Source organism: Gallus gallus, chromosome 3 (genome assembly GCF_016699485.2).
Source record: "Gallus gallus isolate bGalGal1 chromosome 3, bGalGal1.mat.broiler.GRCg7b, whole genome shotgun sequence".
NCBI classification, from domain to species: Eukaryota; Metazoa; Chordata; class Aves; order Galliformes; family Phasianidae; genus Gallus; species Gallus gallus.
This window is the reverse complement of record NC_052534.1, coordinates 65,666,025-65,680,348: the sequence shown is the minus strand read 5'-3', so window position 1 is coordinate 65,680,348 and position 14,324 is coordinate 65,666,025. Positions and strand designations below refer to the sequence as shown.

General features: G+C 41.9%; 1 protein-coding gene across 49 annotated transcripts in view; it reads right to left on the bottom strand.

Annotated features, from left to right (window-relative positions):
* Positions 1-14,324, bottom strand: part of FYN (FYN proto-oncogene, Src family tyrosine kinase) — a 130,638-nt gene that overhangs the window by 30,734 nt on the left and 85,580 nt on the right. For 47 of the 49 annotated variants that reach the window (XM_046938541.1, XM_046938536.1, XM_046938546.1 and 44 more), the window contains 4 exons: positions 8,699-8,956; positions 8,035-8,131; positions 4,441-4,539; positions 3,103-3,206 (listed from right to left, as the gene is read on the bottom strand). In XM_046938541.1, the coding sequence (XP_046794497.1) occupies positions 3,103-3,206; positions 4,441-4,539; positions 8,035-8,131; positions 8,699-8,945 (547 nt within the window). In that variant the 5' untranslated portion in view covers positions 8,946-8,956. Of the gene's footprint in view, positions 1-3,102; positions 3,207-4,440; positions 4,540-8,034; positions 8,132-8,698; positions 8,957-12,212; positions 12,297-14,324 lie in introns of those variants that run through there. The other 2 variants (XM_040696889.2, XM_046938551.1) reach the window with 1 other exon arrangement.

Below are 14,324 nucleotides of genomic sequence, written 5' to 3'. Positions count from 1 at the left end.
TCTTGAATGTCTCCCCAGGAGGAGGTCTTATGGGATTCTAAAATTATTCTCACCATGCTAAACTGCAAGAAGTCACACCGGTAAATGGCTCACCAGTGAGTGCAGCTGCAGTGGGGAACAAAACTTCTCCACTCTGACTCCAAGGACGTCTCGAATTCTCTGCTGTTTATCCTCTAAACACGAGGAAAAGAGCCAGCACTTACAGAAGTGATTCTGTTCTATGTGAATGGGAGACACCCTGAGAGAAGTGACAGGGATCTTATTTCTAAGCGTAGAAAAATACCGTCTGTTTAGGCTGTTTTTCTGAGGAGATTCTCCCACTGAGTAAGTACATTACTCCAAGATAGGAGTTCAATGCTTTTGGGGGATTTGCAAGCTAATTTTGTGCATGCTTTGTACCAACACTGCTACTTACGCGCTGTCAGCCTACTGTCAAAATCTTCCAGGCAGCGTTCTCCACCTCTGCATTTGTGAGTTTTCATCCACAAATGCAGCAGCAGCTGTATTTTCTTAGTCACACTCTCTGTCTATCTGGTCGCTATTTTAGATTCTTTAGGAAAAAGTAAACAATCTTTGGCTCCAGGTCTGCAACTAGATCTGCGTGGGTGGCCCTTTGTGGGCCTCCGCTGACCTCAGCTCAAATTGCATGACTGGTGATTTAATTCGAATTTGGACAAAAACAAGAACCAAGGTGGATTTTATTTTTCACTTATTTAGACTATTGGTTATTTAGACTATTATTATCCGCTGATAGATTAAAGTATAAAAGATATATATAGTAAAAATATAACTAGAAATACATTACAGTCTATCACACTAATGAATTTTTTTAAAAAATGAACCTCGAGCCAGACAGCATTCGAGGGTGGAGATTGAAAGCAGGTGAAGGATTATACAGACGAGAGCTGATGAATTATCTGGGTAGTGAGGCACTGAGAGAGACAGAAAGCCAACTCTGATTTATTTTGGAAGTAAGGAGAGAAGGCGACCATGATGAAGGGAGGTTAAATTTATGCCAAAGTCAACCACGATAATGCTTTTAACGTGATTCTGATTAATTTTATTTTGTTATTATTTAAAGCAGAAGGGACAATTCTAGGTCACCAAACAATTCCTGCCTGAAGCCCACGATGCCTAGCTGGGGCATGGCACTTCGAGAAGACCTACTGGAGAATGCACCACGCACTCCTCCCAGATGACATATTTTTCTCCCATGAACAACAAGCTCCCTTTTTTCTCTTTTAAGAACATATGCACCACAAAGAAGAGAAGGGAAACAGGCATGACAGTAAACATCCATGTTGTGTTTCTTCTAGTGGCTGAAGATGTAGAAAGCTTTAAGCCTTAACACAGAGAAATACAGGTATAAGCTGAAATTCTGCTATGAGCCCAGCCATGATGGATGGATTACTCCATTTCCTCAGTGCTTTTGTGTCTCACAAAAAGCTCTGGGAAAAATCCTGACTTACATACGTGAGCAGTTTCGCAAAACATATTCCCTATCACTGTGTAAAAAAAGTCAGAACAGACTGAACTGATAACACGGTTCAGAGAAGCAATGTTGTGTCTGTTTTTAGGATCCATGCCTGTATCAGAGAAATCCTTCATCAGCACAGAGTGGAATGAAGCCCTGCTCCTCACACATACAACAACTGCTGTTGAAAACAGACAGGTGGAGGCTATCTGCAGAAAAAGAGCAAGTTAGATCATGTCTTGGTCCTAGTGCCTCACTGCTGCATAAGGAACGGTGAAGCTGTGGAGTGGCAGGATGAGACATCAGCCGCCTGAAACAACAGCCTGTCAATGCCAGTTTTGTATCACTAACAATCCTCAGCATTAGGTACAGTGAAGGAGGAGTCCAGTGACTGCAGGAGGCAAAATGCTAAAACCGACGCCTTTAGGTGTCAGAATGCAGCACCTGAAGCTAGGTCAGACAGAGAGGAGGGGGAAGTGGTGCTTCCTTAAATCCTTTTCCAGCGGCGACTCCAACTGCTGTGCATGCTAACACTAGCTGATGAAGTGTGCTCCGATCAAAGCACTGACAACTCAGTGCTTTAATTACACGACCAATCGTTAGACCTCAGAACTTAATTCTAGTGACTTATGCTTTCCGCAGCTGACGGTTAATTGAGAAATGGCCAAGTTTTTTTTTTACAGTTAGTTGCATGTTTTCTCCTCAGCGGTTGTACGAGTTAGAGACGTCTTTCCATACATTGGAAACTTTGAAGAAGATGTTGACAGGCCTCACAAACAAAATGAAGAAGCAATGATAACACCCACCAAGAAAACAGGAACACCTCCGGTATTTTTAGAGGAGGGGAGGAGAACACATCCTTCCACTTGGATTCATCAGAATGTATACAGTTCAATACTTTCTGAATGCATTAGTTAGAAATCTTTTCAGGTGTTCCTGCTGTTAATCTATGAATTTAAAACTGCTACATCTTCTTTCTTTCTTTCTTTCTTCTCTCCCACCACCCCCCTGCTCCCACGGGTTCAGCATTTTAGAGGGGGAAGGATAACAACAAACCCCAATCTTCTCAAAATAATAACCAGCACCTTCCTCCCTCACACACGGTAGCTTACATCTTGCAGCCTAGAAGATCCAGATGTTTTGCTTGTTTTGAAGGAAGCAGTAATTTTCCCCAGACTACACTGCTGAATCCCATCATCTATTCCCAGTCTGTCTATTCCCTGGCTCTATCTGAACCTGAATCCGGACACCAGGAGCCTTTCTTTCTGAAGCCCCACAGCACTGTTCTGAGGGACCTGTGTCCACCCAACTACACTGCATAAGTGGCCAGAGAGGCAGCACAACATTCAGAGTGTGGCAGCAGAGCACCTGCCTGAGCATGACTTAAACTGCAGGTGCCGTGGGTTTAACTTGGCACGAGATGCTCTTGGGTTGCTCTCTGCTTCAAACGCTCACTCCATAACCTGGGAATTTTCCAGACATCTAATTCCCTAGCACACATACTTGCAACATGACACTTTTCTCTACCTTTATAGCACTGGACACAGTATTTTACAAACTTAGCATGATTTATTTTTTTTCCTCACATGCCTTCACATTCATAGTCAGAAAAGCTTTGGCCAGCCTACCTTTGGTAGTTTCACTTTCCCGGATCAGGAAGGTACCTCTTGGGTTTCCAAATGACAACAGCTGCCTCTCAGCATCTTTTCGGCCAAGTTTGCCGAAGTACCACCTTAGGGAAAGATCAGAAATAGTAAGAAAAATGCTATACAGGATTACTAGGTAGCATCACAGAGCTCAGACATGGTAGATTATTTGTGGAAACCATAGTTACTCAAGAGCATTCAACCACTAATGGTCATACTGTGTCTCTTTCATTGTGGTGGGGCAGAAAAGAGACAGAACTGCGGAGTAGATGCTGCATATGTTGTACAGTAGCACGTGCATTAGGACTATAATGAGCACATGCTGAGAATGCTTGTTCGGTGTCTTATGACAAAGGCCAGATTTGGATAAACAGTAAGACTTGGTGTGGGGAGGGAACGGGCAAGGAAGAGATCAGAAAAACGCACTACTGCTGAAGAGCAGTATTTTTATAGATATTTCTATAAACAACATATTTGATTTACAAAGTGACAGTTTAGCATTCAATATTTTTTTGTGCAGTGCAGCTATAAAACCTCAGCAGAAGGACCAGATGTAACCATTTTACTGTGGTTCTATGAGACTTTCGCGGTTTCAATACCTTTTCCTTCCCGCAACAATTAATTGGTAGTTTTTCTGTTGGTTTTTTTGTTTGTTTGTTTGTTTGTTTTGGAAGGGTTGGTTGGTTGGTATCAGAAAAATGTCAGTGAACTACGGAAAAAGTAACGTAAGGTACAGATGGCATGAGCTAAACAGTAGAGCCCATGGCCTTCTGCAGAACTGATTCAGATGATGTACAGGTGCCCAAAAGCCATGCTTTGTGCCACTGCCATATGCAGACACACGAGATATTCCAGTGTAACTTTGACACTGGAAATAATATGGATACACACACATCGCTCTATTTTTTGCATAGAAATGCTTCATTATGCTGCCCACTGTATGCTTAGTAGGCTTTCAAACTCTTGGAAGGGATTTGTCGATAAAACGTCTAAGAGACAGTCTGCACACTAATTGACTCCAAACATTTTTTGCAAATTGTTTCAGGAAAAGTGAGGGCATATTTCTCTTGAAATAAGTCGACACTTGAACAAAGGAAACAGACCAGCATTCCTTAAGGTTTTCTTCCTTTGTTTGACATTGAAAAAACACTGAGCTTGTGCTTCTTTTGTTACTAATTACCTAATTATTTATCAGTGCAGTCAAGAACTGAAATAAAAATAACGTAAGGCATTTGAAAAATCACCGCAATCCATCAAAACAAACTCAAATCCCCTTCTAAAACAGCACTAATGGGTCTTTATGGTGAAAAGAAAACATACTCCTCTGCTTGGATGGAATCGACTGGAGCCACATAATTACTGGGAATGTAACCAGTTTCGCCTGTTGTCAGGGACCGAGCCTCCCACCAGTCTCCTTCCCTGCAGAAAGAAAGGTGAGGAAAAGTGAGAGAGAGACACAGCTGTAGGGACAGTGATCTGACTGCTAACACAACTGGTAGGTGGTAGAACTCTTAGCAGCTCCTCTCTGTATCAGAGCGTGCTTTGGAGAGAGCTGCTTACATCTCAACCACAAAAAACTACATATTTCTTTGCACCTATTACTATTTCAGCAGTGATTAGTAACGCAGCCTTCTGAATGGAGCATAATGGCAGGTTTGGTTATGGTTGAATTTGGACTAGAATATTGAAGACTGTCTCCATAGCAGTTACTCTAATACAGACCCTTGAGAGAGCTTATAGGAAAACTGCCAAATGGAACTCTGTCACATCCACTGCTGATTCTAACGTGACATTCAAAATTCCACAAGCATAACCCATCTGAAACACCAAGACATCAAAAAAAAAAAACAAAAAAAACCAACATCCATCAGCATGGAGCTTTAGACTGTCCTTAAAGATAACGCTTCATCCTTTAGGTTCCTTCTCTTGGTCACCTGGAGGAGATATCTTAATTAGCAAAGGACTTAGCTGCATTTTTGAATAGCTACAACCTCACATCCTTCTACGACATTTCAATATTAAGGAGTCCATGCAGGACAATCTTATGGCACCACTTTATGGCAGTACTCCATGGCTCAGCATCACTTTTTGTCACACACCTGTGTGTACAGTCAGATACAGAACTGTCCTTCAGACATTGCACACTGTTGTGGAACTCACATCTTTAACAGATGTTTATTGCTTTGCATTTTACAGGACGCAGCGATTTGGAATTTAGCAATTTGTTTTTAGTTCTCAGCACTACATTCACTAATGTCTAACTCCTACTGCTAGAAACAAACATTCTCTTTTCTATTTCTGGACTGCTTGGAAACTCATTCTCAGTTCCTCTCTCTGTCACTAATTGAAGCATAATCAGAACTTATTGAACGTGGCCAGAAAATTCAGACTCTTTCAGTAAGCAAGCAGTTGCAGAAATCACACTGACTGGGCTATTAGAAGTAGGCAGGAAAGGCTGTGTGAAGGTGAGCTCTTACTTTACATTTTCCACTCTACTTTCTCTAACAGCTTGAAAGAATATGGAAAACAACCAGAAAACAGTTGTGATGGCTCAAAAAACAACGTTTCCAATTCTACAGCTCAAAAAGTGAATAAGAACTAGCTTTTCTAGATGCTGGCAGCTGTCACTATTTTAATACACATTATGTGCATTAACACGTCAGGCAAATGGCCCTGTTTACGTTCCTAGCTCTTCCAGCTACACATTGAAGTGCTAACGCTACTCTCATATGCTGCTGTAGTTGATTTCTGAGAGATTATGCCATACGATGGTTGATAAACAGTCCAGCTCCTTCACAGCAGCTAGAAACAGCCAGCAGAACTGTACCATTATCACTAGCTCCCATTTCTTCTCCTTACTGCACAGACAGTCCGCTAGATGGAGGTATCTCATCGCATCTAGGGAGGGGAAAAAGAAGTGCCCTACATCAGAACAACATCAAGAACACCCCTTTCTGCTTTGGCAGGGAAACCTAAAAGCCCTCAAAGCACTGCCAGAAAGGAGGAAGAATACTATCTTTTTTTTTTTTTTTTTTCCACAGCTCCTAATTTTAGACACCCACCTGACAAGCCCAGGTTAGGAGAAGACTACTCAATGGAGCCAGTCAGGGCAGGGCGTGCAGGAGTGGCAGTGGAGATGGTGACAGCGGGGTGTTTCTGGGCTCTGAAGTCAGCCTCTGCTCCGAACCACTCCAGAAAAGGACCATTCCTGACGCCAAATTGCAGGGATACCCTCCGTATGCCTCTGTTCGGGTCTTGATGACCTGAACTTTTCGCCCAGAGCACAAACCAAATTTCATTTGTTCAGAGTTATAAAAAAAAAAACCCGACCCCCTCAAAAATTCCTGAAAAACTGGTTTACTGCACTTTTGTGCTTCCTGGTTGCAAGCAGCAGCGGAAGACTCTAAAAAATGGGCTGCTTTCATGTTGTTTCTGATAGAAGTGAAGAGACAAAGCATTCTCACAGAAAAGCTGTCCTCTGGAGATTCCCAGCCTTGCTGTCAGTACTCCAGGGGTGTGGTTAGGTCCAGTGGTTACAAGCAGAGTAGGCTGAGCTGGGAGCTGAGCTTCTAAATCCCTACAGGAAAGTCAATAGATACTTTTCTTTCTTTCTTTCTCTTAAATAACCTTCCCCCAGGCAGTAACTACTTGCATCAAAGTGCCTGCACTGCAACCACCTGCAATCTTTCTGTCCCACTGACTCCAAGTGTCATTGCATCACGAGTCCCTGTGAGCACCCCCTAGTTTCATCAACTGGTACGTGTAAAGAATTTATAATGCACACAATTTCTACTCATTTCAAGTTATGACACAGTTCATGTAACATTGGGAAAGTAGCAGGCAACATGAAAAAAAAAAAAAAGAAGGGATAATAGGTTAAAAGAGAATTTTTTTCCAAGGGGTAATTTAAAAGTAGAGAGGTTTTTAAACTGCTCCTCTCTCTACAAGTTGTAACTGAAGTTTCTGTGCTTTCATCTACATCAAAGCTCTTCAGCTCCGTGGCTTCATGAAATATTCCACAGAATCACCTGATTTAAAATTATTATTATTATTTTTTTTAACTTGAATTCACATTGAGCCAACTCCAACCTTGGAGTTATTCTATTAAAATTAACAGGAACTGCACCAGGGATGAGTTTGCCCCACTGTCACACAGTATAAGAAATGAAGATGAGAAAAATATCAAAAAGCCTCTAAAAGCTACATATTTGGTGGTTAACCCATTTTTGTCTGTACGTGGTAGCAATACTGAATGTAATACTTAGCCTTCAAATCTAAGTTCTGAGCCAAAAATTACAAGATGTTCTGATATAGGTCAATAGCACAGTAATTTTCAGATGTTATTTTTAAATTGCTTTGGGATTTTTTTTTTTTCCTCTGGACAGTTAATAAAATTAATTTTAAGTTGATGGTTTCCAGGATGAAAATGTGGCTTTCATGTGAAATGCAACTGTACGGTGATGTGTTTTCACTTCTCTTCCTAGCAAGCTCAGATTATATCACCTACTTTAAAAGAAGAACTATGACTTTTAAACCTATGTTGACATGCAAGTCCTTGCAATTTCTCCTTTGTGAATTGGTTTTTAGCTTGTTCCTGTGCAGAGACACTTGTATTAACACTTTGTACAAGCTGATACAAGTCCTGTAGAATTTCTGTTACTTCTGGTAAAGCTGAGAACTGGTACTCTTAGTTCTGAATGTGTAACAAATGCTTATTTTTGAAGAAAAGCTGTATGTGGTTGAGTTTTTGTTTCTCTAAAATAAAGCAAAGACAAGTAAACAAGCAGAGTAAAATCCTTACATATCTTGAATATCCAACAGTATATTTTACAAATAATGTAGGAAGACAAATAGAACTGTCAACATTGTAAGTTTCAAAACAATAAAAAGCTTGTTTCCAAGCTTAAAACTTACGAGCTGTTAAGAATTTGAAATTTTTCTCCTTTATGAAAACTTAAGTCATCTTCTGTTCTTGCTTCATAGTCATAAAGCGCCACAAAAAGAGTTACACCTGAAGAGGAAGATAAATGAGTTATATTCCATCACCAAAAGACAGAAGGGAAAGGAGCCTCAGGAGACTAAGCCAAATGTAAGCCACTTCAACTGCTGAGGAGCAAAATAAACTGACCCTCTTGCTATCACCTCCTGCTAATCCTTGTGTTTTTATGCAGCCAGTGGGCACACCAATTCCTTCAGTTTGTAGAGTTAGCAGTCCTCTTGGTTTGGTGGCCACACACAATGCAAGCATTCCAAATAGGCAAAGGGGTTTTGAAGAGAGAGTAGACATATCTACATCAAGAATTTCCTCTTAACCACTTGAGGTGGCTTAGACCACACTTTCCATTCCCTGATAGAGGGATGAAGTAGTCAGTTGGACACGTATACATAATTTCTCATCCCCCAAGTGAACTACCACCTGCCAGCTTGAAGGGTAGTGATGAAGACCCAGCTCCACTCCAGCTTCAATCTTTGCAGTAATTAATGAGGTAACTTTTCCCCAAAGAATGCAGCTGTGACCCTGGCATGATAATGTGATTGATACTTAACAGGTGCACCGAAACAAGACTTTGAAACTCACCTGTTCCTCCTCTTGTACGCAGCGTCCCTGTATGAGAGGAGGAGTTGACTCCACCAAACACTGTCAGTCCTTGGCCTCCTGTGGCATGGAAGTTGTTGTAGTTTGGAATTGAAGTCACACCAAAGCTTGGATAGTGCTGTGGCGTGGGATCTGTGCCATAGCGGTAGCCTGAGCTTTGCGTTAAACTCCCATCCCTCTCGTCAGTCAGTTTTGTTGCCTCTTTGTCCTTACATTGCACACAGCCCATTATCTAAAATCCTATAGAGGGAGGAAAAAGAGAGGTATTAGCACACCCATGAGCACAGGTCTCCTTCAAACCTACTTATGATGAGGGTCAAATTAAGTTCACTGCTCAAAAGCTAATTTTTGAAAACGAACAAACCCAACAACCTGCTTGAAAATAAACAGCAACATACGGGGAAAGCTCACAACACATTCTTCCTTACCAGGGCCAGAGAAGGAGGCCCTACCTTTTCCTATTGCAGCCTCAGATCTCTGACCAATCCTTCCAGAAAGCTGCCTGCATGGAGGCAGTAGGAGAATGAAACCTTTCTTGCTTGCCCTTTGCAAGCAAGGGGCAGGGGAGAACAACCAGAAGGCAAAGCCACAGCCAAAAAGTACAGCTAGAGCTGTTCAGGTCTGCCTCCAGAGCAAGGCACTTAACTCACTGTTCATTTCTGACATTGCCAACCATGCAAGAGCTCCCTTTGTGTAAAGGCAGTGTGGTCTTTTTTCATTGTTGGAGCTCTATGCACCAGATAGAAAAGCAGATACAACGAGCCGATAGTTACCACAGCACAGGAAAGTAGGAGTGAACTCATCAGATAGCAAATTTAAAACAAAAGTAATGCTCTTTTATGCAATACTGAACTGAGGGTAAGACATCTTGATGCCAGATGCTGGGGTAGCTGAAAATATAAATGAGCTAAGAAAGCTGAGAAAGTTGTGGAGGAATGGCATATGAAGACAGCTTCAAAGCCCAGGTATTTGACATGAGGAAAATGGGAATGCACACTTTGGATAAACTTGCTCTATGTTTTTTAATTCTCGTAATCTCATATTCAGCATCCTCACGGGGTACTACCAAGGCCTGGGGTAATAATCTCTTGTAGCGTTAAGTGCAGACAAGTTAAGAGCCTACTTCTGTGTAGGTAGAGGGAAATAGAGGATGAGCCACCACGTTTAGATTCAGCCCTCAGAGGTCAGTTCTGTTACCTGGTGTTACTTTTCCTCTGTAAGCTCTAATGTTGAATTCATGTACTGGTGCTACTGAACTCCTTGCTATTGATGCTAGCTGAATCTTGGCACAAAACCAAGGTTTCTGTAGTCGAGGATGATGGATCTAGGGAATCAGATACCCATCTGCATGGACCCTTGATCTGAACAGGTGCAGTGAATCCTACATGTAGCTTGGCACAAACTGTGCTCTAGACACTAACACTGCAAAGAAAAAGCGGTGACAACAGAAAAAATCTTTAAAAAAATTGAATTCCTAGGCATACTTTCTCCAGAATATATAAGTAGGCAGGCAGAAAATGCACAGCACAGAGAAAAAAAAGTATAGCAAAGCACATTTTTCTCCCCTTATTTCTTTTCACATTTCAGCCAATATCCGTCACTTAGAGTAAATAAAAAGCATATCCTTTTTCAAATATCCTCATTTTTCTGTAGCTGCCAGGCTGGCTATTTTGTATGCCTTACCCCAACATCAACACAGGAAATTAGTTTTGACAAACTCCTGGGATTCAGAAAAAGCATATTCCTCTGCTGCTAACGCTTGAAAAATTATGCAGTAGCTCCCTGTTGTCTGTGACAGTTCACAGATACCTAGATACCCTCTCCTTAAGTCTAACCTGCCTAATTAAAAACCCCTTCTGTTGAAGGGTATTTTCCACAGTTTGGAGATACTGTCAGTTATTCTGCAAGCCTCTTCAGAAAAACAATCTTCATTTTAATGTATTTCCCTGAGCTATATTGCTTGCCGTTAGCACACATTTACTACCTTTCAATCCTAGCTCAATTTGAAGGTGTCCTTTTCATCTTTCTCTGTTTCTATGAGACATATTGATCACCCATCAGTGTGCCTTTAGAGCTGAGGCTGGAGATACAGAGTTCTGTGCTGGGGCTTGAGGTTGTCCATCCCTGGGACTGGCAGTGACCCCAGGGGATCCCACAGAGACCACAATGGGTGAGAAGGTGTCCAAGTCATCTTTCATAGTATCACAGAACGGTTTGGGTTGGAAAGCACCTTAAAGATCCTCTAGTTCCAACCCCCCTGCTGTGGGCAGAGATGCCAACCACCAGATCAAAGCCCCATCCAACCTGACCTTGAACGCCTCCAGGGATGGGCCACTCACAGCTTCTCTGGGCAGCCTGTGCCAATGCCCTGCCATCTTCTGAGTGAAGAATTTTTTCCTTATATCTAATCTAAATCTACCCTCTTAACTCATGTCCTATCACTATGCATCCTCTTGTAAAAAGTCCCTCTCCAGCTTTCCTGTAGGCCACAATGAGGTCTCCCTGGAGCCTTCTCTGGGCTGAACAAACCCAGCTCCCTCAGCCTTTCCTCATAAGTGCTCCAGCCCTCTGAGTGTCTTCGTAGCCCTCCTCTGGACTCACTCCAACAGCTCCACATCTTCCTTGTGCTGTGGGCTCCAGGCCTGGATGCAATGCTGCCAGTGGTCTCTCATGAGCAGAGCAGAGGGGGACAATCACCTCCCTGACCTGCTGGCCATACTTCTTTTGGTGCAGCCCAAGACACAGTTGGCCTTCTGGGTTGCAAGCGCACATTGACAGCTCATGTTGAGCTTATCAACCAACACTCCCAAGTCCTTCTTCTCAGAGTTGACCTCAACCTATTCTCTGTCCAGACTGTATCTGTGCTTGGAATTGCCCTAGCCCAGATGCAGGGCATTGCATTTGGCCTTTTTGAACTTCATGAGGTTTGCACAGGCCCACAGGTCCAGCTCTCAAGCATGTTCATGTCCCTCTGGATCACATCCTTTCCCTCCTTCTAGTCTATCAACTTTGCCACTCAGCTGGGTGTTGTCCACACTTTCTGTGAGCAGTGAATAACTCTGTGCTGTTTTTGCCTACCTACAGGTGAAGCTTTTCTGGGTTCTTTTAGATCCTCAGAGACACAAGGGAGCACAGCAGAATCACAACGAGAGCAGTGGACCTGCAGGATGCGAGCTTGTTGCAGTGCAGTCACTACAACGGTAGCCCAGTGCAGTGTGTTGAGTTGGAGGGAAGAGTCAGGGACTTGCTTCTTGGACCTGAGCACAAGAAGCAAGACTCAGGCAGCTGAACAAATGCTGCTGCACAAGGTGATGCTGTGAGGGAAATCCCCTATCGAGAGACTCAGATGGAGAAGAGTGAGCTATTGAAGTACTCTGATTAAAAGGTGCAAGTGCTGGCACATACATTCATTCACTTCAAACCAGTGGAGTGTTAATGTAGGCTTTACTATTTAATGCAGAATCTCAGCGGCCTTTTTGTTGGATTGAAACCTTACCTCCCTGTGAAACTCTATCACCTCCTCCCTCTCCCCCTTCAGCTCTCTCTCTCCTCTTACTTGTTCCCATGTGTTTTCACTGGAAAAAACTAGAAAAGAAAGCAAAAGAATGAAAGAAGAAGTTTCAGAGAGTACTGGGGAAGGTGGGGGCAAGAAGAGGTTTTCTTGTAGCTGCTGCTTTTGCAGACATGAAAATATATGCATGAGAGAATTATTTTTCAACTAGCACTATCACTCATTTGCAAACTTTGAGCTGAGCAGGTAAGATTTCCCACAGAAATCTGGGAAGATTTCATGTACCAAGTTACAAGAGCTATCACAACCCTACACACTTCATTAACTCATTCTAGTCAGTTGATGAAGAAAAAGCCAAAATAAAATCTTTCGAAGTATTAACTCTGAAAAAAGTGAATAAATCAGGAGACAGTGCACATAAGTACCAGTAGTCTTAGAAAAAAAAAATAATGGTTTGGGGATTTCTTTTTATAAGGAATAATGTGAATAGAAAAACAAGGAATTAAATTATCACTGCTTTGATTTTTTTTATTTTTTATTTTTATTTTTATTTTTTTTTTGCTCCTTTTCTCTGCAATGGCAGCGTACAGGGAGGGAGAATTCAATGCAAAGTTGGTGACTGACAGAAAGGCTTTTTTCTTTCTGTTGCCCCTTTCCACTTTGTCAGTGTCCAGACAACCCAAGCATAAAGACTGCTTGAATGTAGTCTCTTGTAAAATGTAAGAGATGGTGTTAATGTGCATGCAACTTTTTGAGCCAACTCCTTTAAAGTTGTCTATTCCTGGCTGAAAGACTCCAGCCAGCTACTTTATATCATGGGGAGTTTGCTAAATGTGAGAGAATACGTGTGTGAGTGCATGCTTCAAGAGATTTCAGCTAACTCAGGGTTTTCATAGACAATAAATGTAAACTCCATTCAGCATCAGTCTTTACATGAATGAATGGAGTCCAAAAACTAATCTTCAGTATCACAGAGAAGGCATTTCATATCCTAAAGTCTCCTCACCCTGCATGTCAGCACTTGGAGCACTGGAAAGCTGTAGTTATTCAGCCAGCACTGAGATCACCAAACAAAATCTGGAGTTGTTTTACACCGAATTCTCAGGAGACAAGCACATAATATTGTTCATCCAACATGCTGTGCAACTTACGGTAAAGGAACAAGATTTTGTTCCATTTCCATTAGGAAGGTCAACGTTTCTCAGATGTACAAGTTATAGAGAGTGATGCAGTGTTATCATAATTTGCCACTGATTTTGTTAAAAGGTATGTAACCAGCCTAATTAAAATTAACTTTTCTTATGCAAACATATTGCTTTTATTTGTTTTCAAGATGCATTTTTATGGGCAATATAAAACACGTGTTTTCATGAAAATATAAAACATTTACATGGTTTCTGAGACTTCCTTAGAGACAAATGAAAATAACCATTACGATATTTGTCTCTCTTCTTGTCCCTCTTATATTTCTTGGACTCTAAGATTTATATTGCAAGTGATCCAACATCAGCCTAACCGGAAGAGTAGTTTCCTCCCACATGGTGGAAACATTATTTGACAAAGATATAAAGGTGATTTTATTGTTATTAAGTCTTTATATACTCATAGCTCCTTAATTATGTTCAGTGCAGTTCTCTGTTTGGTGATAAAGCCTGGGAGAAGTCCAGGAGTACGAAGAAACACTCATTTCTCATACTTGTACTTTAAAAGCAAAATGTGCGACAAGTGAAAAATAAGAAGTACTGATAAGACATGGCCTACTCAAGCTTCTGCAGTTGCAAACCATGAAGAAGAGATGGATGGGAGGATAAGTAGTGTAAATTCAGTGCCTCACAGCATCAGAAGCTTTCCCGTAAGGTATTGTAACTCGTGGTTGACACACTGAATTACAGTACCTGCTTCAGAACCTGACTTTTTTCTCAAAAAAAAAAAAAAAAGAAAAAAAAGCTTCAGGAGAAAGTGTGTCCTTAAAACGCTTGAGGGGAGGGGGAGGGCAGGGCGAGATGCAGGGGAACATCTGCCTGTTCTTCACGCTCCCGTGTGCCGTGGGATGAAGAGACGTGGTGAGTGCGGAGCCAGCAGGGCTGCCCTCCTCTT